This window comes from Corythoichthys intestinalis, chromosome 14 (assembly GCF_030265065.1).
Source record: "Corythoichthys intestinalis isolate RoL2023-P3 chromosome 14, ASM3026506v1, whole genome shotgun sequence".
Lineage (NCBI taxonomy): Eukaryota > Metazoa > Chordata > Actinopteri > Syngnathiformes > Syngnathidae > Corythoichthys > Corythoichthys intestinalis.
Genome location: NC_080408.1, coordinates 52,850,506 through 52,877,445, shown reverse-complemented (window position 1 = coordinate 52,877,445; position 26,940 = coordinate 52,850,506). Strand labels below are relative to the sequence as shown.

At 38.8% G+C, this 26,940-nt stretch overlaps 1 protein-coding gene across 4 annotated transcripts in view; it reads left to right on the top strand.

Annotated features, from left to right (window-relative positions):
* The window catches only part of ints15 (integrator complex subunit 15), a 30,507-nt gene extending 3,867 nt beyond the window's left edge, over positions 1-26,640 (top strand). For 2 of the 4 annotated variants that reach the window (XM_057857427.1, XM_057857429.1), the window contains exons 2-8: positions 3,081-3,292; positions 3,370-3,591; positions 5,532-5,697; positions 20,654-20,931; positions 23,131-23,368; positions 23,525-23,564; positions 25,882-26,253. In XM_057857427.1, coding sequence (XP_057713410.1) covers positions 3,098-3,292; positions 3,370-3,591; positions 5,532-5,697; positions 20,654-20,931; positions 23,131-23,368; positions 23,525-23,564; positions 25,882-26,086 — 1,344 coding nt within the window. In that variant the 5' untranslated portion in view covers positions 3,081-3,097 and the 3' untranslated portion in view covers positions 26,087-26,253. Of the gene's footprint in view, positions 1-3,080; positions 3,293-3,369; positions 3,592-5,531; positions 5,698-20,653; positions 20,932-23,130; positions 23,369-23,524; positions 23,565-25,881; positions 26,254-26,320 lie in introns of those variants that run through there. The other 2 variants (XM_057857428.1, XM_057857430.1) reach the window with 2 other exon arrangements.
* Positions 26,641-26,940: the final 300 nt, after the last annotated feature.

Genomic DNA, 26,940 nt, shown 5'->3' with positions numbered 1-26,940 from the left:
ATGTATTGCTTAAAATAAGGCTGTTGAGATTATTTTCAGCTAGGTATTTTTCTTCCAAGAAATCTGAGAGAAATACACATGAAGTGCTGGCAGATAATTTCACTTATTTCCAATAGATTTACACTTAAAACTGACTAGTTTTAAGGAAGTGTGTTTTGCAGTGTATTAATGTTATGTTAGGAATGGCTTACTTTTAAAGGCATTTTTGTGCAACTTAGATATTTACTCTGTAAGTAATTGTTGCCAAAGGTTTACCATTACACAATGTCAGACAATGTCATTATTTAGATGTTGGAATTGACGACTTGTTCATATTTTATGTTGGAAAAAAAAAAAGCAATAAATTATATTTTTGCACAGTAATATTTTCTTTTGTTTAAAATTTTACATATATCTTTTAATAGAATTATCGGCTTGACATTATCGGTTATCGGTAGGAATGAGGAGGAAATTATCGGTTATCGGTATCGGTTGAAAAATGTATTATCGTGCATCACTAATTTTTAACTTATTTTTTTAGCGTAACGTTGTGCCGTACTGCTTCTGTCTGACAATGAATGACCTGAAAAGAATTACAATGGTATCTGACTGCCACTGTTACCGTTTCTGTTATATATATATATATATAAAAAAAAACTTTAGTAAGGGAGAATTGTAAATAAATTAAGATGTGTTATCAATGAAAAAATCAAAAGTGTTCCTTGGCTGTCACTGAGTAGCATTTGCGATCGCTACACAAAGCTAACTTAATAACCCCCAAGAACGGCAAGAGACGTAGGACAACCAGAAGATATACTGTATAAGAAAGACAGGGCTGATGGTAAAGGATAGCTTGTTGTAACAGGAGAATGTCATTGTCAGTCGCGTCGATAAAAAAGCTAACGCTATGCTTTGGTCGGCTCGTTTTTTTCGTCTTTTTTCAGCCTTCAACACTAAAGCCATCTCTTTAACTGAACATTTTTATGTTCTTCCACATCTTTGCCAGTCAGTTTGGCACCAGGCACATCATTTTCGGAGAGAATTGGTAGATTTAGCTCTGTAAACATCTCCGTCGTACACGATTTCCATTCATTTCCTATTAGGGACAAACGGTGGCTTGTCCCTACATAGCAACAGTAGCTAATGTCATGAATTTTAATGAGCGGAAGTGACGTGTTGCTTGCGGTACGCCATTATAAATTAAAAAGGTCAATGGATAGAATGAACTTACCGATGCAATCTTTGAGTCAGGGAACATTTCTTTTGCTAATTCTGAGAAGTGATCAGCAATAGTTGCGGGCAACTTGTGTTCGGCAACAAATTGGCAGAATGAAATCTCCGCTTTCGTCACTTTTCAGTCTGCAGACTTCATCTTTATGACCAGTGTTGTTAATCTTACTTTTAAAAGTAATTAATTACACTGACAAATCACTTCTCCCAAAAAGTAACTGAGTTAGTAACTCAGTTACCTGAATGTAAGAGTAATTAGTTACTTGGCAAAGTAACTGGTGTTACCTTATCCCCCCCCCCCCAAAAAAAAACAACAACAAACAAACAAACAAACAAAACATAGTAACCTTTTCTATGTTTGGACGTCATTTAATGTTAACCGTTAAAGTTGTTAAAATTGCTTCCGTTTTTGCATTTGTTCCCTTCTGCCTACTTTTCTACATGTGAAAGTTTTAAAACTGTTTCATCATTTAAAGATAGAGTCAAGATTTTGCCCATTTAGGAGTATTTTGGATAAAAAGTTACTTAGGTTCGCTAGGAAGGTTCACTACAAAAGAGCCTTTCTGAGAAGTCTACTGCTTTAAGATGGCGGCTGTTTACTAACACCGCCGAGTCTGTCGTTTCGCATGTAGTTATATATGCATGTGATATCTAGGCGTAGATTGTAGGCTGTTGGCTACAGTCAGGAAGTATCGTAGCCATCTAGCCTTGCATCGCATTTGCTGCAGGGACACAACAAACACTCTTCTCTCTCCGTGTCTCTGACTTTTCTTGTGTCATTCAACCAACGTAGTAACGCATACTAACGCACATTGTCTCGTTGCCGAAGCGGTGACAAAACGAACTGAGAAAAAAAAAAACATAATGCACGAAAAACGTACAGATTTTGAATGTACGGCGTGCACATTTAAAAATCAGTGCTCACTTGTACAAATTATGCCGAAACCGTACAACTTGACAGGTATGATTGCCTGTTTAAAAAAGAAATTATAACTGAAAAAACCTCTCAGCCAGAGTGATAACAAAAATAAAAATTGAGTCTTCCTTTAGGTAAAACACTACTGCTTTTGTCCACAAGCAGCGCGAAACTCAACAAAAAATGAAGACTTTTTACCTCGAGTATGATTGTCTGAAAAAATGTCTGCATAGGCTGCAAATAAAATCTTTAATAGGGATGTCCCCAATCCAATCATGCGATCGGAAATCTGGCCATTTTTCAGAGGATCAGAATCAGGTGAAAAGGATTGGGTTTTTATTTTATTTTTTAAGGGCTAAAAAGTAACAAAATAATCCATAAATACTATAACATTGCCAGAAGAAACAAAAATGTTTTATACTCCGCAACACTCCCGGAAAAAGCGGAAATGGAATGACTGTAAACAGTACACTAAAGTAACATGTTTGGAACTTTGGTTCAAACAAACAGAAAAAATACTTTTTTCAGTATCGGATAGGGACTCCTGTCTCGGCAGATTCTCAAAATCAGGTGACTCGGACTATGTTGCAAAAACATGCAATTGGGACATCCCTAATTTTCAAATAAATAATGTACAAAATAAATACATTTTAAACAAATGCAAGTAATTAGCCAATCAAACATGAGTTTGAGGAGGAAAAAAAGGACCAGCACAGTCAGCAAGTGAAAAGGAGTAAATGTATGTCTGAACATGATAAAAATAATTCACTTAATAATGGTAGATTCAATTCTATCCTTACAACATTTGGGAAGACAATCTACATTTCCTATATAACTGAACTCATTATATAATGTAAGGCTGCTTAAAAATTGGTGGGGCCAGTTTGAACATCCTGAAAATTTGCTAGTGTTATGTCCCTACCGTCCCTATGCAAACCTACGTCCTTGTCTCTAGAGGTCTGCCAGGTAGCAATGGGTGACATACGTCAATCCTTGTTGCCTCGTGATGTTCTGAGTGCTGCCAAGGAGCTGCTGTACCATTTGGACATATACATCAGCAACCTGGTGCAGTCGGGGAGGCATCCTCCTCAAGTGGACACGAAAACCTTGGAGCTTGTGGAAGAATTTATTCTGCATGCACCTAAGGACAGAAACGCACTCACCAGGGTAACGCAGCATCAACATTACACAGCATTATGATGATTTCCAGACAGATGCTTGATGAACATGTTCTTTTCTTGCAGAGAATGAGTGCACTTCAGGAGCTCCAACTATTGGAGATAATGTGCAGCTGTTTCCAGGAACAGAGCCGCGATACTGTTCGTCATCTTATGTTTTCCGCCCTCTTCAGCCTCCAAGGAAACCAGGCAGATGACAACCGCATGGGACTGCTAGGCAAGCTGGTCTCTATGGCAGTTGCTGTAGGCAGAGTTCCCATTTTAGAATGTGCTGCCACCTGGCTGCAAGTGAGGATTACTAATACTGTATTATAAATACTTCTTTGAGTTGGTCAATTCCTATTTCTACGAGTGCTTTGTGTATGATCCATTTGTATGTCATTTCTATGTTTACAGGACGTGGGAGCTGTAATAACACATTGTAATTCTTAGCGAATAGATAACAAATGAGCACTCATGCGATTAATAAAATGATAATCAGAGGGGGTAGTAACGCATCACGTTTACTGTTACATTTAAATGAGTGACATTTTTTGAGAAAAATGAAGTTTTACCACACCATTCTTTTTTCTTGAGTAAATTGGTGAAGATAAAACGATACTCTCTGCTACATTGGGCTACACTAGTCTTTACATTTTCCTATCTTTTTGGCAACAGTGACGCTACCAGATTCACCAATGAGACGTCACAACAATAATCACGTGATTCTGTTATACCAATCAGACATAACAACACAGTCACACGACCACCCACAAGCTTGCAGTCAGAAGTCCGATGATCACGCCGTCCTGTTCAATCTCATGGCGTCTTTAAATCACCGTACAAAAAATGATTTAACCTGAAGCACATCATCATTACTTGAAAGCGAGGGTTTTAACCTCTCTCCCAGTTTTTACTTGGCACCGATAGACCAAGGAAAACAGGAGATATGATCATTTTCAATTTCATAGTAGGAAATTTTTTCTCAACTAGAGGGTACTCATGCTCTTTGGATGGGTGATGTTTCATTTCTGTTGGTTTTTCTAGTAGGAATTTGAGGGGTTTTGTGTGTAGTTTTTGGCGTAATATAACATTGTAAGCAGTTACTCATTACTTGAGTCGTTTCTTTTTGAGTCAATTTTTTGGGATGACTGTGTAATTTTATTTTGAAGTAACACTACTCGAGCAACATTTTATATGTACTTACCTCTGATGATAATAGAGTATCTAAATTATTCAAAATACACTCCATTCTCCTGATGACCTTTGTAATATACAGAAAATTTAACTTACTGCTTTCAAATAATATAACCTAGTACTCATACAGTATCTATGGAAGCGTATTGCTGCCACAAAAAAAAAACAGTATCACGTTTTTACAAGATAGTCATCAGACGCATCACATTTTTACATATCATCTAAAAATGTGAGAACCATCATATAATACTGTAAAGCAGGGGTCCCCAAACTACGACCTGCCTCCACATTTGGTCCGGCCCCCTGAACATTTTTTTTTCTTCCCCCCCCAATAGTGTTATTTCCTGCCTTTTTTCTGTGAAGAACCCAGAGAGGGTTATTTGGTTATTATCTATTTAAGTGTGTTATTATATTTATTTCATTTACTTTTGTTCTGTGAAGAATCCAGAAAGGGTTATGTGATTTTGGCTTTCTGAAAAACCATACATTTTTACATTTAGGCACTCCTGCAATCGTCACACTTTTTCTGTTACAAACTGACCTGGCCCCTCATCTGAGAAGGGAAAAGTTATGTGGCCCTCACAGGAAAAAGTTTAGGGACCCCTGCTGTAAAGTGATAATTATCTGAAAATGTGATGTTTACCAAGTAAAAACGTGAAATTTTCTCACTTTGAAAGATTTGAAAGAGGAAACTGCAGAATTTGAACTATCTGATTTTGATTTCATTCTTGGGTTAAGACATGGCATTATTTTAGTTATTAAGCACCATGGATGATGTCAGAATAAGTATGTGTATGCTCAGATAGTTTTCACTTTTTTTTTAGATATTACATTTTTACAAGATGGTTTTTACGTTTTTTGCATGATAGTTATCACATTTTTACATGATAATTTTCATGTTTTCACATGATACTATCATGTCATGTTTTGTTTTTTCGGTCAAAGTATTGATACAGCTCTTAATGCCCAGTTGATTGATTGTAGTATGGTTTATTTTGGTTGGTTTCAGCTCCATCTCAGATTCATTGTCATTGCCTCTTTGTTTGTTCCAGAGAACCCATCGGGTATACTGTGTTCGCCTGGCGCAGGTTCTGGTAGATGACTACTGCAGCATGATGCCAGGTTCAGTTCCTACTTTACAGAATATTCACAGTGCCAGTCCTCGCTTCTGCTGCCAGTTCCTCACTGCAGTTGCCACTCTCTATGACTTCACCTCAGGTATTGGGGTTGGGGAAATTTGTAATGCAATGGAAAAATACCATATTTCTTACTGTTGTGCCTTGGGACAATTTATTGCCCATAAAACTTTAGTGCACTAAGTACTATTAGAGTAATTTAATAATTTGTATATCGAACCATTTATTTATACAACTACATTAATTTGAAACATTACACAGTGGGTCCTAATTTGATTTGATTTGTGTAGCTACCTTACGGTATATGTATCTCAACAAATTATAAAATAACGATAAAATAAAAAATAACGAGTACAAAGGATACAACTCCAGCCTTGTTATTTCAGTTCAAAAGAAATGCTTGGGTCATTTTTCCTAATCAGTTTCATTTTGCCTTAAGAATGGACACTATCAGAGGGGAAATTTTATACTAAAGTTAGCCCTTAGCCTAGCTGCATAATAGTAGGGCTGCAACTAACGATTAATTTCATAATAGATTAATCGGCAATTAATCACACGATTAATCGGATAAATGTAAACATTTTTTCATTTACCTTCACAATTTAACTTGAAGTGGTTTTAGGCATGTTTTAAGTAAAAATGAAGACAAAATGAATATTTCCTTCAAAATTTTTTTATTACAGTTTCCTGACTTAACTGTCGTCTACAATTGTACGGTTTTAAGTACTGTATTTTCTGCTCTAAAAAGCACACCTAAGAGCCTACAATTTTCTGGAAAGGCAATAGTGCATCTTATAATCCAATGCGCCTTATACTGTATATGGATCAATATTATTTAATCATGGCATGACATTCCCTTTAATGCAGCTTCATCTTGTTGATGCATAATGTAACCCCAACTACTACTACTGCGTCTAATAATGCAGTGCGCCCTACGAAAACAGTTTTCAAATAGGCCATTCATTGAATATGCGGGTGCAGAAAATATGGTACATAATACATGTTATAAGCATCTGATTATAAAACATTAAAATAATTTTTCAGTGCACAAATCAGACAAAAGTCCTGTTCATTCAAATAAAAAATTGCTGCTGATTGACCTCTTTCCTGTAGGCAAAGTGTTGATATAAATTCTATCAATTACTCATTTATTTTCTTTGAACAAACTAAACAAACTCGAATAAGGATGAGGCAGACTGCAATGAATGTTTTCTTTATTCAACTGTTGTTTACAAATACAATCTAACCAATTTCAAAGTGCACTCTCTTGTGTGACCATTCAGTTTGAATGGGAGTTTGTGTTCAAAGGAGAGACTAACGGCTGATTTATGCTTCTGCATAGCGGTGACGGCGGACCTACGCTGTTAAGGCAGAACCGATTTACAATCCTTTGCCTTTGCCTGACGTGCACCTCCAAAAATGTCCTGACTACGTATTACGTCAACGTGCGTGACGTGAGTGTCGAAGGACTGTGATTGGTCCGCTAAGATCGTTGTTTGCGGTTCAGCACAACACCACAGCTGTTTTCAAGCATTCGCAAACGTCTTCTGTGTTGCCTTCGCTTCAAGATCTGTATTAACACAATTAGTTGTTCAATATTGATTAGCTGCAGCTGCAAATACACACATTCCATCGCCGTTGCTATTGCTGTCAATGACCATAGGAAAATATAAGGAATTTGACAAGAGTCCCCCAAAACCGTACAAAGATAAAGCCACACCCCTCTAGTGGCATGGCGGTGAATTACAGAGCAACGCGTTCCCTTGATGCAGAACTTGGAATGCGCAATGACAGCGTAGGGTCTACACACTGTCGCTCTGCCGTCACCGGATCGCAAAAGCATAAATCAACCTTAAGCCATCCATCCATCTTCAACAGCGTATCCAAAGTCGGAGTAGGCAAATCGGTTCTCAAGGGCCGTAGCAGATCCTGATCTTTGAATGTGTGCGTGAAAGGGTAAATTTGTGCTAACGTAAAGCGCTTTGGGCATGGTAAACATTAGAGGTGTGCAAAATTTCCGATTCTTAGATTATTCGCGATTCGGCCGTGGAAGATTCGAGAACGATTCACAAACATCCAAATTCCGATTATTGAAATATGCTAAGTAAAGCGGAAGTACAACACACTCAGCGCGCCGCGCGGTCTTCGGTACGCAATGAGGCACGGTGCGAGAGTAGCTAAACATCATGCTTCTCATTACCCGGCCCCTCGGGTAATGCCAATGCTCAACTCATGGCTCTAGCTCAACTCATGCCACGAGATAAAAAAACACAACAACATACAGTGCTGCTCAAAAGTTTGTGAACCCCCTCAACATTTTGGAATTTTCTATTATTTCAACCTGATTTCCTAATCAATCAATTCAGTAGTTTTTTTTTTGTTTTTTTAACAGTTGTGTTGTCGAGACTAAATTAAAAAGAGTTTTCATCAACTGATGTAGGTGCAAAATTGAACTGTTTGGTCACAACCAAAACCGCCATGTCTGGCGAAAAGTCAACACTGCATACCACCAAAAGAACCTTCTCCCAACAGTGAAGCATGGAGGAGGGAATGTCAAGATCTGGGCTTGCTTTTCATCCTCAGGACCTGGACAACTCCACATAGTCCAGGGAATCATGAATTCTGAGGAATACTGTCAAATCCTAGAACATAACCTGACGCCATCTGTTTTGAAGTTAAAGCTTGGCAGAAGGTGGATCATGCAACATGATAATGATCCAAAGCATTCCAGCAATACAACCAAGGAATGGCTGAAAAAGAAGAAGATTCGTGTTCTGGACTGGCCCAGTCAAAGTCCTGACCTAAATCCCATTGAAATGCTGTGGCGGGACCTGAAGCGAGCAGTTCATGCCAGACGCCCATCAAACCTCTCTCAACTGACTGCGTTCTGCAAGGAAGAATGGGCAAAAATCCCCCAAAGTAGATGTGAGAGGCTGATTAGTCACTACAGAAACCGTTTGGTTGAGGTAATCTCTGCAAAAGGAGGCGCAATATCCTATTAACTGAAGGGGTTCACATACTTTTGCACACATGATATCTGAGTTTTTCTTAAATCAACCACTTTTGTTAAATAAAGAATGACAATATAACTATTTCTTTTGTTTCAGTCCATTATTTGGAATGTCAGTATTGTGGATTTGGGTATAACTTAACATTTAATAAGGTTATTTTAGTTTTTTTTACAAAAAATCTGACCATCGCTGTGGGGTTCACAAACTTTCGAGCAGCACTGTACCTGACTGCTGCCGACAAGCTGCTACAAAGCACATCCACATAATGTTACAGTAGATATCATTTATATAGGACTAGATGCAATATAGATTCGGTAACGTGAGCAGCACATTTACAAAAAGCTAGATGCGTGCGTGAGTAAACGGCCGCCATCTTAAAGCAGTACACTTCCCTGCAAGGCTGTTGTAGCGAACCTTCCAAGCGGACCGACCCTAATTTTCGGACTATAAGCCGCTACTTTTTTCTCTCATTTTGAATCCTTCGGCTTATAGTCCAGTGTGGCTTATTTGTTGATTTTTTTCATAAGAACATCATAATTATGACATGACAATATCATGAGCATTACTGAATGACAGATGTCAATATGTGTCATGTGGCATATTATGTCACTAACTTCATTTATGTCCAGCTCAGATCTTTTACGTCCATTCAAAAGTGAGATAATTTGCTGGATGACACTAACCAACATCTATTATAAGCATTCATTAATGCTTATGACAGTGTCATGTAATAATTGTGACTGTCTTATGACAGTATTATGGCACCACTATCCAAGAAAATGTTACCAAATGCCATAACTAGCAATTAAACAACTGGAACAGTAACTGAAGAAATAATTAGCACAGAACATGATTGTTATTTGCATCTGTAGCGCTGCAATGCATACTAGGAGGAATGTTGGATGACAACAGTGTTGAGAACAGGTGGCAGCAAAGGTGACTGTCTCCCCCATGGGAGCAGTGATGGCCAAATTAAGCTTTTAGTGACAATAAGGCTTTGCAGCCACTTGGTTCAAAGCTTAATGGTGGTTCATTTGGTCTCATCTTATGATGCCATTGTCAAATGAAGTGTTACCAGTTAATATCTTTTGGTGTAAATATCCCACAATACAGTGAGGACAACTGCGGCTTATAGACCCTACCCACGTGACGTCACAACTCCGCTCTCCTGAATGGTACCGCCCAATTGTCCGTCAAAACATAGTGTTAACCTGTTACGGCTACGTACATTCCTCCTATTTACGGCGTGTTTTTCTGCTCCTTAACATTAATAATCAAAATGGTGAAGGCGTGTGTGGCTGTTGGTTGCACTAACAGAGAAGATGGAAGGAGAGACTTGAAGTTTTACCGTATTCCGAGGGATCCAAAGAGGAGAGCGAAATGGACGGCTGCAATTCGACGTGAAAACTGGGCACCAAAAAAATCACCACAGACTATGTAGTAGTCATTTTATATCCGGTAAGATGCATTTAAGATATACTTAGAGGGTTTTGGGCTGACAAATAACCACAATTCAGATCATTGCTAGGCTAATCGCCGACAACATACACGTATGTATGTAGTGAGAGTGCTATCGCTAAACCATATAAACATTAAAAGCCTTAACTCCATTGACAAACGACATGAAATACATTAGACTTGACAGTGGATGTTAGCAATAACAAAAGATTTTGAATTGAAAATTTCGTAACTCACCTTTCCAAGCACAAGATAGATTCCTGCCGAATTTTCGTGGACGAGGACCTGTTTCACCCAACCAGCAACGAAGTATTTATAAGCCTCCAAGCTCTTGAAGTTTTTCAAATTTTTGTGAGAATAGGCTGATTTTGTGTGGACAAGATAATTGTAAATATCAGCGTAGCAGATGTCAGGCAGACAGGGCGAAGACAGTGGGTCGAAAAACATCGATTTGGGCATCAAATATGGATCTGGCGACTGTATAGAACGAAGCTTTTCCACATAACGCCTTTTATGCAACACATCCAGTGAGTTTACGGCATCAGAAAGCACCGGGTCTTCCATGAAATGCATTTTAAATTCCTCGATCAATTGAAACCAATGCTAATACAGAGACAAAATGACGGACAAGTGGGCGGAACCATACAGCGAGCACGTGGTTTTGTGACGTCGGTGGGTAGGGTCTATAGCCCAGTGCGGCATATCTATGAACAAATGCCATTTTCATGTCAAATTTGGTGGCTGGCGGCTTATAGTCAGGTGCGCCTTATAGTCCAGAAATTACGGTAATAAACTTTTTATCTAAAATACTCCTAAATCGGTAAAATATTGACTTGAATCTATCTTTAAAATAGTTTTAAAACTTTCACATGTCGAAAGTAGACAAAAGGGAAATTATGGAATAACGGGAGCAATTTTTACAACTTTAACGGTTGATTCACAACATTAAATTAATTGAATGTAGTTTAAAGCTGCTGATACAGAATGGGGACTGAAGTTTTTTATTTACTGTTATTTTTGTATATTTGTTTACTGTTATATGTTAACTTGATACTGAAATAGTAGTTTGGTATAGAGCCTACCCACCGACGTCATAAAACCACGTGCTCGCTGTATGGTTCCGCCCACTTGTCCGTCATTTTGTCTCTGTATTAGCATTGGTTTCAATTGATCGAGGAATTTAAAATGCATTTCATGGAAGACCCGGTGCTTTCTGATGCCGTAAACTCACTGGATGTGTTGCATAAAAGGCGTTATGTGGAAAAGCTTCGTTCTATACAGTCGCCAGATCCATATTTGATGCCTAAATCGATGATTTTTGACCGGCTGCCTTCGCCGTCTCTGCCTGACCCTGATATTTACAACTATCTTGTCCACACAAAATCAGCCTATTCTCTCGAATGTTTGAAAAACTTTAAGAGCTTGGAGGCTTATAAATGCTACGTTGCTGGTTGGGTGAAACAGGTCCTCGTACACGAAAATTCGGCAGGAATCTTGTGCTCGGAAGGTGAGTTACGAAATTTTCAATTCAAAATCTTTTGTTCTTGCTAACATCCACTGTCAAGTCTAATGTATTTCATGTCATTTGTCAATGGAGCTAGGGCTTTTAATGTTTATATGGTTTAGCGATAGCACTCTCACGACATACATACGTGTATGTTGTCGGCGATTAGCCTCGCAGTGATCTTAATTGTGGTTATTTGTCAGCCCAAAACCCCCTAAGTATATCTTAAATGCATCTTACCGGATATAAAATGACTACTACATAGTCTGTGGTGATTTTTTGGTGCCCAGTTTTCACGTCGAATTGCAGCCGTCCATTTCGCTCTCCTCTTTGGATCCCTCGGAATACGGTAAAACTTCAAGTCTCTCCTTCCATCTTCTCTGTTAGTGCAACCAACAGCCACACACGCCTTCACCATTTTGATTATTAATGTTAAGGAGCAGAAAAACACGCCGTAAATAGGAGAAATGTACGTAGCCGTAACAGGTTAACACTATGTTTTGACGGACAAGTGGGCGGTACCATTCAGGAGAGCGGAGCTGTGACGTCACGTGGGTAGGGTCTATAGCCTGAGAGTATTTTTGAACAATTTTGGAACTAATGTACAAAACATTAAAAAAAAAAAAAAAAAATTTTTTTTTAAAGGAGGGGGGTGCATCAATAATCGTTTTATAATCGAATCGGAGCCTCTGAATCGTAATCGTAATCGAATCGTTAGGTGCCCAAAGATTCCCAGCTCTAGTAAACATGTAGGCGCTATATAAGTAGTCTCTATTTACCATTTACCAGTAAAGAAAATAGCTATTGGCTGTCCTAAAAGTCGCTATATGATGTCATCACCTAATTTGCATATGCAACACTGCCTGATTGTAGCAGGGAAATCTATCTCTCTCTTGCTCTAATCACTCACAAGCAAGGACCCAAACGGGACTGTTCATAGCTGCCGGCAAAAATTGATCATCAAATTCGTTGGCCACTCATTTAAAGAGCATACGACAAGAGAAAAAAAGTCTTAAATAGCATTATTATGTGAAATAGTATTTTTTTTTTTTTTTTTTTTAAGACGATTCGACTATATACAACAATTTAGCAAAGCGCAGATGACGAGAAATTAGTCTTTTAATCTGCCGCTTAGCCACGCCCACCGTTATAGGGCTCGAGCGTCCCCAACAGGTGGATGACGTCAGCGGTAGACTGGGCTCATCGGTTTTACTATTCAGCCCATTGAGGGGGAATTATTCAGAACGTGGAAAACGCGACGAAGAGAGCCGCAAAATGTAATTGTTTCAGTCTCTCTACTCCAATATTTTTACAGGATATTCTTTTTATCTTGGTATTTTTCCACAATAGCTAAATAAATGGCTTGAGAAGGACCAGTCAGCCCGTCGAGGGGGAAGTATTCACAACGAGGAAAACGCAACGAAGAGAGCTGCAAAATGTCATTGTTTCTGTCTCTTCAATATTTTTACAGGATATTCTTTTTATCCAAGTATTTTCCCCCAATTGCTAAATAAATGGCATGGTCGTGGCAAATAACAGTCTTGTGCTAAATGGAATATGAAATAATAAAAATGCACTTTTTCAGGACGACATGGCAAAATTACTCCATAATGGTCCAAACTGTCGACTTCACCTTTACTGTCGCACCTCCCGAACGATATTTTATGACACCTAAATCGGACATATGTCATTTCCCTTCCCCAGCTTTGGAGAATGTAAACAAACCAAGAGGCGTGAGAGCTAGCCGACATGCTAACCCGAACCGAGTGATGTTTCAAAGTCTTCGAAGCGGAAAATCACACATAACTAGCCCGGATTATTTGACATGACGACTGGGTTGTCGATTGTCTTCGCGGATCAGCAAACCGCCCAGCGGAGAGCAATTTACAGTTCGTTCCCCAGAGGAGGGCGGCTGCAGTAGTTGTGCAGCTAACGTGCAGCTAATGTGCACGAGGAGAGCTTTTTACATGCAATGCAATGCAATGATCAAACGTAAGTAGTCCTTTATTTAAAGAAAGTTTGTAGTGTTTACTTTGTAATCGCTGTATTAATATTTGACACAATACAAAACAAAATGTTTACTCACTTCCTCGTAAGTCCAATGGTCCCACAGTAGTAGGGCTTGGCCAATATCCACGGTGAATGGGAACGTTTTGAAACTCCAAAAAGGCGCATACGCCTCTCCCTCATAAAGCAAGATTTTTCTGCAGCCGTTTGGCTGGCGTGATGCGAAAAATAAACGTATCAATCCGCAAAATCAGCTGAATCCTTAGTCCTCATACACAACAGGACGGCTCTTTAGTGAAGAGGACGCCTTCAACCGTATACTTCACAGCGCCCTCCTCCTCAATGCAAGACCGAAGCCGGAAGTCACTCAATTTCATGGCGCGGGATTCAAAAAACTAAATAAATATAGCGGTCGCTTCCACACACATCCAAGTGGTCCATATCATTCAGGAGTTTAAAATACCGCGTGTATTATGAAATAAACATGCTTTTTCGTGTCACATGCACTTTACAGGCATGAAAATCTCTCACCTTTCGGCGAAATTCGCCGTTTTGAAGTCAAAAAGGGCGACCTACGTGAATTGCGTAGATCCGAGGAGAAATTCTTTTTGGGAGGAGGGGGGGGGGGAGATTTTATTTAATTATTATTATTATCATCATGTGATTAACTTATTACGTAAACTGAGCACTTAAGAACACAGTCAGCAAATCCTTCTAGATGCTTCGCTGACGAGAACCAATCATCGGCCCCAGCTGCGTTCCATTATTCCAAACGCGCGCACTCCTTACGCGTGTACATGGAGTGCTCGGAGAGCCTTCGGTTGCATTGCAAAGCTAAAAAGCAGGCCTTATCCACATCGGGGCAGACCAGAGCGCAGCATACACACTTGCCTGTATTTGCCAGCAGATTGAATTTGGTGAGTAATGGTTTCAATCGTTTTCACGTTTTGCGATATAAAAAAGTTACTGCCATTCGTTGCAGCTTGCGTTGAACACTGCCAGAGCTAGCCAAATCTCCCATGAAAAAAAATAGCTCCCGTTAAATTGGCGTCAAGCTTGTGTATTTAACAGTAATATAAACGAAGAAACACACTGTTGAGTCAAATTAAGCGGCATTCTCTCGGATGGAGGGGGCGCCTCACATCGCTCCCGTCGTCCGCCGGAGACGCGTTATTTTCGGCTTGGATTTGAGCTGACGGCCGGTGTCGGCACAACAGCGGCCCGACGAGTGGTGGGAATGAGTCCTGCTTCTTAAAGCTTTTCAGAAATACAGGGATCCGTCGTTTTTCGCGGTTAATGGGGACCAGAACCCGCCGCAATAAGTGAAAACCGCGAAGTAGCGGCCCCCCCCCCCCATTTTTTTGTGCGTGTTCAATGCATTTATTCAGATTTTACATTGGAAAAAAGATACATATATATATGACGTTTTTTCACTTTTTTCACCAAAGTATCATTTATAAATGGTTTTCAAGCACTTCAAAATGTAAGAATTATAAGTTTTAAACATGTTACTGCCCCACCGAATTATTTTTAAACAAGAATAAAGTAGTTAGAAAATGCTTGGCTTTATTAAAAGCTTCATAGTGAGTCTACTCAAACCCTCTCAGGCTTTGGTAAACGGTGATTGGCACATGTGCAAAGTTTTTCTTTTTATATATATTTTTTTGTTTGAAGCAACTTATTTGATTGAATAATAAAGACACAAATGTCCTAGCCAAAATGTGGCCCAAACGCAAAACATTACTTAAATGGAAACATTTGTTTCAATCAAGAAAAATAGTTTTCAAATGCTTTTTTTGTCTCAAATTTATTATTGCAATCAAAAACTTTTTTTTTTATTGAAGCTACTTTTTGGGATTAAAAGTATATACTGTATTTTGATTGAAGCAACTTTGTTTTTGATAGAAGTAACTTTGTTTTTTGATTGAATAATAAAACCACAAATCTAACTCCATCATTATTGAGTGAGAAAGAAGAAAGCTTTAAAACTAAAAGCCACCGGGGAGTCTGTTTGTTTTTTTTAATATTTATATTTCATTACATAGACATGCGTCGTAGGGAAGGGAGATTGAGGGATAAAAAAAAAGGAGTTAGATGAGGCTGCTAAAGGCAGTGGATACCTCATCAGCTGGGTGAATAGCAGACCTGGTAAGAACAAGTTTGCAAGGATAGTCGGGTATTAAATCCAATTATAAACACAATTACAATGTTATTTTTCTATAAGATTTGTATGTCATTGCTTTATTAATCATTAGGTGCTAGAGTTGTTAAGTATGGATAATAATGAAATAATAGTTTTAAGAAAACTGTGCTGTTGGTGGCTCAGTGACCATCTGATGTGGTTTGTTCTCAGATGAACAAGTTGAGGAAGGAAGTTTTGATGCAGAGGTTGAAGGAAGAAAAGAGGCAGACTGACTGAGTCACAGCCAGAAAGTGTTGATGACAGTTTTGATTTCTATTCACTGTTGCCCCCTCCCAATTAAAGTATGTCACAGTCGCAGCCAATTATTATCTAAAGCTGGTTAAAATTGAAGTTATGTTGTTTTAAGGTGTATTAAATACTTGTTCATGTGCCCCTTTTGATCTACGAGCACCCACCCCTCCACCGGTCTCTGCATGGCCCTGCTGAAACACAGTGTGGGTCGACAGAGCTCAATATTTTGTTGGGGTATACAATACAGTGTACTGGAATATATTTCCTCCACACCCTTCTCACCTTTTTAACCCCTGACCCATTTTCATGCCTGACTTTAAGAGGGATGTACCGAAAACTGAATTCTTGGCCGAAACTAAAAAATAAATATTGGAGACATTTGGCAGAAAAACCGATAGGCAGAAAAATACACGTGCATATAATTCATTCATTCTTTTATTTTTAAAAAGTTATTTTATTATTTTCCGGTTAATGCCATTTGCCTTGGCATTGGTTCTACAACCCTGGTGGCTCGAGACATTTAGTTTGAAATAGACACACGATAATATCGGTTACCGATAATTATCGGGCGATAATGGCAATTATGACGTCACACAGATAATCCAGATTTTAAAAATTAACCGATAATGCAATCCAATAATGATATACTTGATTTAGTCTCCAAATGTGCGCAGTTTTGTCCAATTCTGCACCGCTGCCTCAACCCCTCTTCCCTCTGAAGCCCCTGTCGTATGAGTGACGTCACACGAAATGCTTGATATCTTGGCGACTGTCACAAGTGTGCGTTTACTTTTCCGTGTGTGAAAAAAATAATGCTCTCGCCATCTGCAAAAGATGTACTACAGAAGTTCCACGAGGCGGAAAGAAAGCATCCTCATTCAGCACCACTAAAATCATCGGCCATTTAACGCTGCATCACAAAGATTTGTGGAACAAATAAGACGCTGCCGCTAGCAAAAAGGCTAAAGCTAATCGATAAACAAATGGAAAAGCTACGGGGCTTGAGACGCTTTTGACAACCAGCCATCTGCTCGGTCTTGGGCAGCGCCGCTCCCACTCTTCTCCTTTTCAACTCATTAAGCACCACGGCCAGACTGAGGCTTGGCGCGAGTGCTTTTTTTTGTGGGAGGTGAGGCCAGGCCCGGTCAGACGAGAGACGTTTTGACCGAAGTGACCGCGAGCCAAAGCCCCGGATGATAAAATATTGCAGCTCATAGCCTTCGGTGACCAGACGTCATGGAGGACGGGGACGATAAGATATGATAAGATAAGAAGACCTTTGTTGATCCCACCATGGGGAAATTCTCGGTGTTACAGCAGCAAAGATATAGGTTGGGGTTTCGATGGGTGTTTGGGCTGCTTTTACAGCATCTGGAGCCCCGCTGCTTTTCGGATGCGTGCTTACCTGCGTTATACAGCCACCTTTCTTTGTGAAAAACATGCCGATAATATTAGTTTCACCACAGATATTTGGACAAGTGATGTCGGTCAAGTTAGCATGCTTATCATGACGGCACAGTGGTTAGATGATAATTTCAACAGCCAAACCACACAAGAACTGCCTGGCTCAGTAATGCATTTAGTACACTGCACATTTCTTAATCAATCAATCTTAGTCTTAATCAGATCATTTTTCTTAAATCAAGTCAAATCATTTTCGCCATCTTGTTTTTAGTGTTAAAGACTAGTTAACAGAAGAATGCGCCAGATTACTCCACTTACTTGAAGTAAATACTATTTTGTGCTTACTAAGTCCATACATCTAAAAATTCGTCAATTTTCACCGAAATCAAGAACAATTTGCTTTCGAATAATGTTTTAAACCATATCTATTCTTGAACAAAGAACATTTCTCACAAGTTTTTTTTAGGATTAAATTTGAGAATATAGTGCTTAAAATAAGGCTTTTAAGCTTATTTTCCGTTAGCTATTTTTCTTATTTCAAGGATTCTAAGTGAGTAAAATTTACTTGAAGCGCTAGCGGATAATTTCACTTACTTCCAAAAGATTTACACTGAAAACAAGGGAATTTAATTTTAAGGAGTTGTGTTTTTGCAGTGTAGTAATGTTATATACTAGTATGTAAGGAATTGCTTAGTTTTAAAGGCATTTTTGTGCAATTTAGGTATTTATTCTGAAGTAATTGTTGCCAAAAGTTTAGTCATAGTCAGTCAGTCGGTAGTCATTTTTTAGATGTTGAAATTTGCTACTTGTTCACATTTGATGGAGAAAAAAAGAGCAATAAATTGTTTTTTTTGCACAGTAATATTTGCTCTTGTGTATAATTTAAAATTTTACATATATCTTTTAATAAAGTTATCGGCTGGAACAAGGAGGAAATTATCGGTATCGGTTAAAAAAATGTATTATCGTGTATCACTAAGGTGCCGATTCAGAAGACCCATGGGAGGGTGCGTTCTTATTTTGTGTAGTATTTTGTGAGACTTTGCACCTCATCAGAAATTGCAACTCACAGCAAGTTTGGGACACACGCCTCCAATTGTGTCTCACGACCCAATTGCTAAGCTAAATGAGATCTCGATGTATGTTTGTGTGGAACTGTTGTCCACAACAACAACAAAAAGCTATTCCGTTTTCGCCGAAACTTGTATAGCTCTTTACAAGGCTATTACAATCTCTCCTATTCCTTAAATTAAGACCCGGCGTTTTCTTGTGCAACAAGTGGAATTGATCGAAAGCCAGGCGACTGGGCCGAGTTCAAGCGGCGACGAAGCCGAGCGAAGTCACTCCCGACCGGATTAAACAGCGACTGGCACAAAGGGGTGTTGAAGTCGTGGGAAAAAAATAGACAAAAAAAGTGGTCAGTGAAAACTGTATTAATTGAAATACTACTTTAATCAAGCGAACAGTATACATATAAACTCCAAACTACTCACGCACTGGCTCAAATGCACTGTACTCAATGTAACACGGGACATCAATGGAAAGCAATGTCAGAACGATTATTTGATGTAATGCTTTAAGAGAGTGTACAACTCAAAAATCTGAATAAATATAGATAACTATTGCTTAGTTGAATTTCCCGCTGCTGGTGTGATCAGAGCCATGTAGAAAGAGAGTTGCAATACTCTCTGATCTCGCTGCGGGTCGTCACGTGGTCCACGTTGGACTGAACAGTTCCAAGCACAAGCAGCTCTGTAATGATTTTCGATGTAACTGAAAGCAGTAATTGCGACATTCATGGTAATAATTGATGAAATCACGTATCTAAGTATCTCATTGGGGTCCGCCTTCATCGAAGCAAAGTTTGGAACTATTCGAGGCTTCGTTACCCGGAAGTAATCATAGAATGGGAGGGTCGCAACTTTCTTTCCTCATGGCACTGGGTGTGACGTTATCACAGAAGAGTGATGTCATTAATAAATGAGAAATTCTCTTAAAGGGAAACTAACACTGTTTAACAGAGTGGAGTCAGTGGACGGCGACACAATTTAAAAAAAAAAAAAAAAAAAAAAAAACACATGATGAAATATACTTTATCCAGGACAGTAACATTTTCTACAATATCAGTTATTTGAATGTAACACACTTAGCAAAATTCCATAACAACCTTTTATCAGAAGTCAATAAAATAAAATAAAAAACAATAGAATTAGGATTCTGTACCCTTAAATATATAATAGACTGCAATTGATAATTCACAAAAAATAAGTTGAATGAGTATTTGTCTAACTTGAGTGAAAATACAGATTAATTTATCCTGGGGACACAAATGGCACCCTATTAAAAAATAGAAAAAAAAGATGTTGCACTTACCGGTATGGCAAAATTTTGAGGTTTTATTATCCATGAATTTTAAAAACCACGGTAAACCTTTAAACCGGAACATGCCAAATGTGGACAATGCTTAAGTTCATGTCAGATAGCCAAATTTAATTTAATTGCAGCAATTTTTTTCCCAAAAGTAGTAGTCTATGATTCAGCCTGAACCTTTTGAACGGCTTGGAAAAATGCCTACTTGAAGTGAAATTGGCCAATTAAGCAACATTTAACCAATTATTGACATTGCTGTATGTAAACCTATGGTCCATCAAATTTGGTCTTGTTTTCACTTATAAAAGAACCAAACTTAGTGAGTGATTTTTGTGACAAATAAGTGTTTTTTTTCCCTCTCAATCACTCTGACACTGTTTGAAATAAATGGAAAATCAGGAGAGCCATGACATTATGTTCTTCAAAGTAAATGAATATTTTTGACATCAAGTGGATACTAAATTTACTTGCTGTTCACAAGCCAAGGGTGCCCTCTTGTGGCGGGTTGCGAATAATGTTTACATTTTGTTTATGGAGGTCAGTGTTCAGGTGAAAGAACAAATGACCCTTATGTTAACAATTGGTTGCTGAAAGAATTTAAATATCATTAGCCTAATAGCATAATTGCCCAACTCCGTTTTTAACATGTTTGGAAAAATGAGGGGGGAAAAAAACTTTTTTTGACAGCACATTGATATTTTTATGACTAAGGCAAAAAGTATTTTTGAAAAGTTCTTAGGCCGACTCAGTCAAATACCGCGCATAATACAAAATACACATGCTTTCTGGTGTCATACACGCATTAAGCTAACTTAACAATGTATGTTTGTTTTGTTGTTTTGTCTAATAGAGGAGCTCATTCCTCCCCTAGAGCTCCTCCAGATGATTGTGTCATGGATCCAAGATGACCCTCACCTTGTTCTGGTCAACTTCCTGAATGCTCCACTGTCAGGCAGCCAGCCAATCACCTCACTCGATGTTACGCCTCTAGGTGGGCTGGTGCACTGGTGTGTCAAAGCACCACTAGGCTACAGGAGGGATAAAAAGCTGGCGTCTCCACACAGCAGCTGCAAGCATGAGCAGGAAGTAGCGGATCTTTTCTCAGCACTCCATTTGAGTGTCCTACAGGTCAGTGTCTTTCTGTTTGTGTATCCATAAATGCACGCATACCCCTTAACTATACATTAGACGAGTAAAGATGAACTGATTAGAATCAGATATTTGTCAGTGATGTTTGAGATCTGAGCGCATCGGTCCGTGAAGGCCTCGACTGGTATTAAAAAAAAAAAATATATATATGTATATATACCGGTAAAACTATTCCGGCAGTCCGGATTTACAGATGTGAATCTGTTCACTGATTTTGCAGCTTTACCACGAGTAGCCACTGACATTTTTGTGGACCTAATGAGGCAGGGAGAAATACAGTATTTTGAGGTTACAAGGTGTAAACAAAAGAACAGACTTCTATCTAGTTAAGGAACAACGACATACACTGTAATAGCAGGTCATTAAATCCAAGGTAATTCAATACATCGTTATAATTTTACTTTAATTTTGAAACCAACTAAATAGCATACCTAGCAAACAAAGAAACAAGTGCAACAGTAATTAAAGAAATAATAAGTGCAAAACATGAACTTTTAATGTTTAAATTTACATTTGTAGCACCGTAATGCTTGCTGGGAGGCATGATTTGCAGTGCTAAAATGTAAGACGACAACACGGACGAAATGTACAACGTTCCTCACCCAATATCGAAGGTTTGGAAATCATTGTTTTTTTTTTTTTTTTAAGGGAATCACAATGGAAAGACTTGTAGTTCTTAAAGGCTAAACGCTATTATGAGTTAAAATAATTTGATATTAAAACCCCTCTTAATGTTTCGTTTAAATACAATTTGTAAAATGAGTTTAACTAGTAGGCCGCCACTGTTGTTGACGTCGCAGGGTGGTGACGTCACTGGGTTACGCAGCCGGGCTTCGAGAGTATGACTCTAGCGACTAAACATGTCGTCTGTTCAGCCAGTACAATTTGAACCCAAGAGTAACATTAATTAAATTATTATTATTATTAAATTCTTAAACACTACAAACATGCGAAATGATACAGAAATCTGTGAAAAATTTAAAGTACTATTTTAAAATTGACATATTTCTATTTTTTTCCTCTGTAAAAACTATTTGGGAGTTGACGCTTTGCTTTGGAACGGTTCAAATTATTTACAGTTTTTCTTAGTAATCATCCCTGAATCAGACCGTAGACTGTGAACTGAGATATGAATCGCGTATCGCACATAACACGTCACCTTTGCTCATTAATATTCATGATGTTGGCAACTGTTGCTAGGGGGGGGTCCAACTTGCATTTGTCCCGCATGCTAGATGCATGTAAATAGTGTAAGAACGAGATGTTTACTGAGCTAAACCTACCAATTTTGTTCGAAAATGTTTAAAGTGATGGCTTGAGTGTCGACGGCTGATCCAGAGGTAGCTTTTTTCTTGTGTGCATTTTTTTTTTTTTTTTAACATTGCCTTACGCCACTGACAACATTCTCCTGTTTCAACAAGCTATCCTTTCCCAACATATGCTCTGTCTGTCTTATATATTATATCCTCACGTCTCACGTCTGACAGTTTTTGGGGGTAGTTTATATTGCTATTTTTGTGTAGCGATCGCAAATGTTACTCAGTGACAGCCACCGAACACTATTAATTTTTTTCATTAGTAACAAATCTTGATTCTAATAATTTGTTTCTTTACAACAGAAAAAGCAAATTTGTTAGATCTGGAGCCTACCTATGTCAAAATGGCTTACCTCTTCGGGGCAGGCTGTGGATCAGCATTGTCATCTGTAGGACCATGGCCTCCGACATAATATTTACGACATATGAAGGTGAATTGCTTCACCTCCTTGCTGGTGTTAAACTGGTCTTTTGGACGTCCGCAAAAGCAGATCCATTGTTCACACTTATCCCTCTGAGATTTTGGCCTCGGGAAACGAATGAAGAAAACGTCCTTCATATGTGGACGGTCGTAATATCTGGACTCGTTTCTACAAGTTCCATAGCAGCAGTGTTTACTCGGCATGTTAATTTTTGAATGATTACCGGCAGAAAACAAGCAATACTAGCATGGGTTATATGCGAGCGCGCGCCTATGTTGCCCCCCCCGGTTTAAAATGGTGACGTCATGCTGCCTTGCGGTCTAAAAATAGCACTCGTACGGTATGCCATTGAATCGTTTTCTGAGTGAAAGATTCACACCCGTGCTATTCATTAATTTTTTGCATGTCTTCATCATATGTTATTTATTTATTTATTTTAGGTCTTTATGCTCTTGCCAAACATACTCAATGAGAAAGGCATTTTCGGTCGCCTGGCACTCCTTCAAATGGATTCCTTGGCCTCGCTGACTTCTGATCTTTCCCGGCAATTGGACCAGGCCGACAAACACGCACACAGGTCAACGGCTGACATACATGCGCTAACACAGCTAGCTCTGGACAGGCTGGCTCAGGCCCTGCAGGTTGCCATGGCCAACGGAGCCTTGCTGTGTTCAAGAGGTGCGTGTGTTCTTCACTAGAAAACTCAATGAGGAAAAAATTTCAGATTTGCTAAATTCCCCATGAGGATTGCAGCTTTTACTAAGAATCAAATGAATATTTTCTTTGTCTTCCATTGTCCAAAATACTTATGTCCTGCTGGTTTTGTTCCCACAGAGGACCTGAGAGCCATCTGTTCACGCCTCCCTCACAACAAGTAAGAAATTATTTGTGCCGAATACATTTTTAAATGCACAATGTTAGAGGAATACTGATGATAAGCTATGAGTATGGTCTGACGATCACATGGACAATCGGGCTGCAACTAACGATTATTTTTAAACCTAGCCCTCCGCAGGGCTAACGTTACATTAGCAAAGTACAGTGGAGTTAATCATATCTATTAGCGCTGAGAAGTCTACTGCTTTAAGATGGCGGCTTTTTACCGCTGAGGCTGTCATTTCGCATCTAGTTCTATATACATGTGAATCAGATGCTACCACCGTAGCTTCATGCGTGCATAATTTGTAGCAACGTTGGCATACTTTGTAACGGCTGTCTGCTGCAGTCAGGTATTATTGCTTCTTTTTCGACGCACATAACAAATGCGTGTTGTCCCACATTAAAAGTAGTCCGGACAAAACGTGATGCTAAGAGCTGGCAAAATTAAACGATTCCTCGAGCATTCGTTTCAGCTCTACATCTGATCATTTTCTGTAAAACCCGCCCGCAACACACGAACTGCGTTACAAAAAAAAAGTTGTCCGAGCATTTAACACTGGGAAGTCTGGGATTTTTGTTTGCTATTCTTAGACCAGTGGTTCTTAACCTTGTTAAAGGTACCGAACCCCACGAGTTTCACATGTGCATTCACCGAACCCTTCGGAATTTGATAATTTTTTTCCCACCCAAATTTGAAACCAATATAGCTAAGCTAGCAAGCAAATTCCCATTGAAATTTCTTCAAATTTTAAATTTACTACAAGTAAATTAGGTGTTTGCAGTTAATTTTTATGTTGGAAAATGACATTTCATGTCTACATAACCTGACCTTTTCTGCTCCTTAGACACAGAAAATAAAAATATATGGTCTAAATAGCGTTATTCTATCACATGGTAGTTTGATATACTCCCATTGTAGTTGTTCATCATGTCTACATTCTCATTTTATGGTCACATCCTTGCATCACACACTGTACTATTTTCATGGCGGAAAATGTGACGCAAATATTTTTTAATTATCTGCGCAGTGCACGCTTCCTATAGGCCTGTTATACTTCCTCATCATGAGTCAACATTCCACTGAGCAAACCGGTTTTTCCTCCCATTAGATATCGGGCTAGGAGTTGAAAGAAATGGAATAAAACCTGTAAACTAGAGGCAACCCAGTTCAAAACCTAGTCTAAAATGACACTTGGCCTTTAATCAGAGTATGAAAACAGGCCCTTCACCGAACCCTTTAGACTTACTCACCGAACCCCTAGAGTTCGATCGAACTCAGGTTATGAACCACTGTGTTAGAGCCTAGCCAGAAGTTGCAAGCAATCATTATTTCCCAGTAATTGCTCATTTACCCAACAAAACAGCTAAAGTGGGCTAATAGCGAAATGCCAATTCGCTCTTCTCTATACTTACTGATCAGAAAAGCCAAGTGGTTCTGATTTAGACTGGCCAGTGTTTTAATAGGATGCTCGCTGTTCTGAAGCTAATGCTAATGCTAGGATTACATTTAACGTCTGATGATCACTCAGCACAGACTTTTAAAGGCTAAAGCAACATTGCATATTCTCTCTTGCCAAGATAAGAAAACAAATCTTAGTGTTTTCAAACAAGATGGAGCGCAGCCTAGAGTGAGACACATCCTAAATTCCAGTGAGGCTGTAAAGGCGCAGCACAGTGTCACGAGAGTGATATAACCCAAACACCGCTACGATACAAGCTGACGTACTCCATGTACAATATAAAAATGTCACGCATGGTGAACATATAACAGAAACGATGCCACATTTACGTCTCGTTGTCGTCTCGTCAGACGAAAACTGGCATCGTGACATACTGTAGTCACAGAAAAATTGTTCATCAACAAAATATTTTTGTTATCGTCATTGTTTAGGAAAAAATGGCTGCTACTAAACATTTAAAACGGAAAACATAGCGGAACGTCGCTTTAACGTAATGTTTTAATAATTTTTTCATTCAAATGTATTTAATGTCTACTTTTTTGCCTTTTGAAGCAAAAGGGAAAAAAAACCACCGGGACGCCAAAGAAAAATAAAAACACCGGGACGCCATTGCCTTTAGTCGGCGGGTATGTTGTCTTTGGTCTGAGGAGGTTGTTGTCAAGGAAGTGCGTCGTTGGCTGGCTCCTTGTAAAACTGCACTGCCCCCTGTGGCCTGGCATAAATACTACATCCCCTAAGTGTGATATGTCTTTGACCAGCCATCTGCAACCCTGAACCCACCACGACTTGAATACATTTGTGAAATGATACATATCAGCATATCTCTCCTAATTATGTGTATTTGTTTTCCAGTTTACTCCAGTTGGTGTTGTCGGGTCCAGTGATGTACTACAGCAGCATCCACACGCCCCCTCTGGCCTTTAGCCCACACGCATCCCACTCACCCATTGCCTCACACCCCATCCATGCCCCCCACACCCCGGTGGCCTCCCATCCCCAGTACTCAGCGCAGCCCTTCATGACAGGAATACCATTCCCCTTCCGACACAACCACTGAAGAAAAAAACGTTCTTATTGTAAGCTGAACTCATTGTTGTCTGCGTGTGTTTGTGTCAATTGTTGTACAATGTGTAATATATTTAAATATTAATACGCATACTGACTTCTGATAGTCTGTGTGGCTAACTTGTTTCTTCAATAAATATATTTTTACTTCCTTTTTAACTCTGTTAGCTATTGTGCTTCACTCTGACCACTGAAGAAGACAAAAAGTTGATTTTCGCTTTTGCAGGTTATTACTCTTTTCATGAAAAGGAGATGACGACACACAATTCAGGAACAAAAAGAAGGCAATAATCACCGAAGATAAATACATTTATAAAGGGAAGAATAATTAAAAGCTGGCCGGCCAGAACAAATGTCCCCGAGTAGTGTTTTTTTTTTTTTCTTGGCAGCTGTGTTATCTGTTTATGGCCTTGCTTCAGAGAAGAAGCTGGGGATTTTCTTTTCTCATCCAAGTATTGACATTTTTATGTAATATTATCTCTTTTATCTACTACACCTTATTGCTTTTTCCTTTAATTTTAAATTTTGAAATATTCCCATTTCTGGAATGGCTTCAACTCCATATACCAAAATATCCATTTCTCTGTTCACTTTACTATATTGCAAAATAAATTTTCTTTTAACAATTCATTATTCACTTTCCAAAAACCTCTTAAATTGCTTTTTTTTTTTTTTTTTTTTGTAGTTTCGAGTCAATAAAATGAATAGATGTCAATTTGTAAACAGATAAAGGAGCTAGATCATGAGAGGATTCAGAAACATACCATATTGTAATCCTGATGGTGAAATAAGCCATAAATCAATCATTGACTCCAAAGATCTACTAGCATTACTCCATGTGAATTC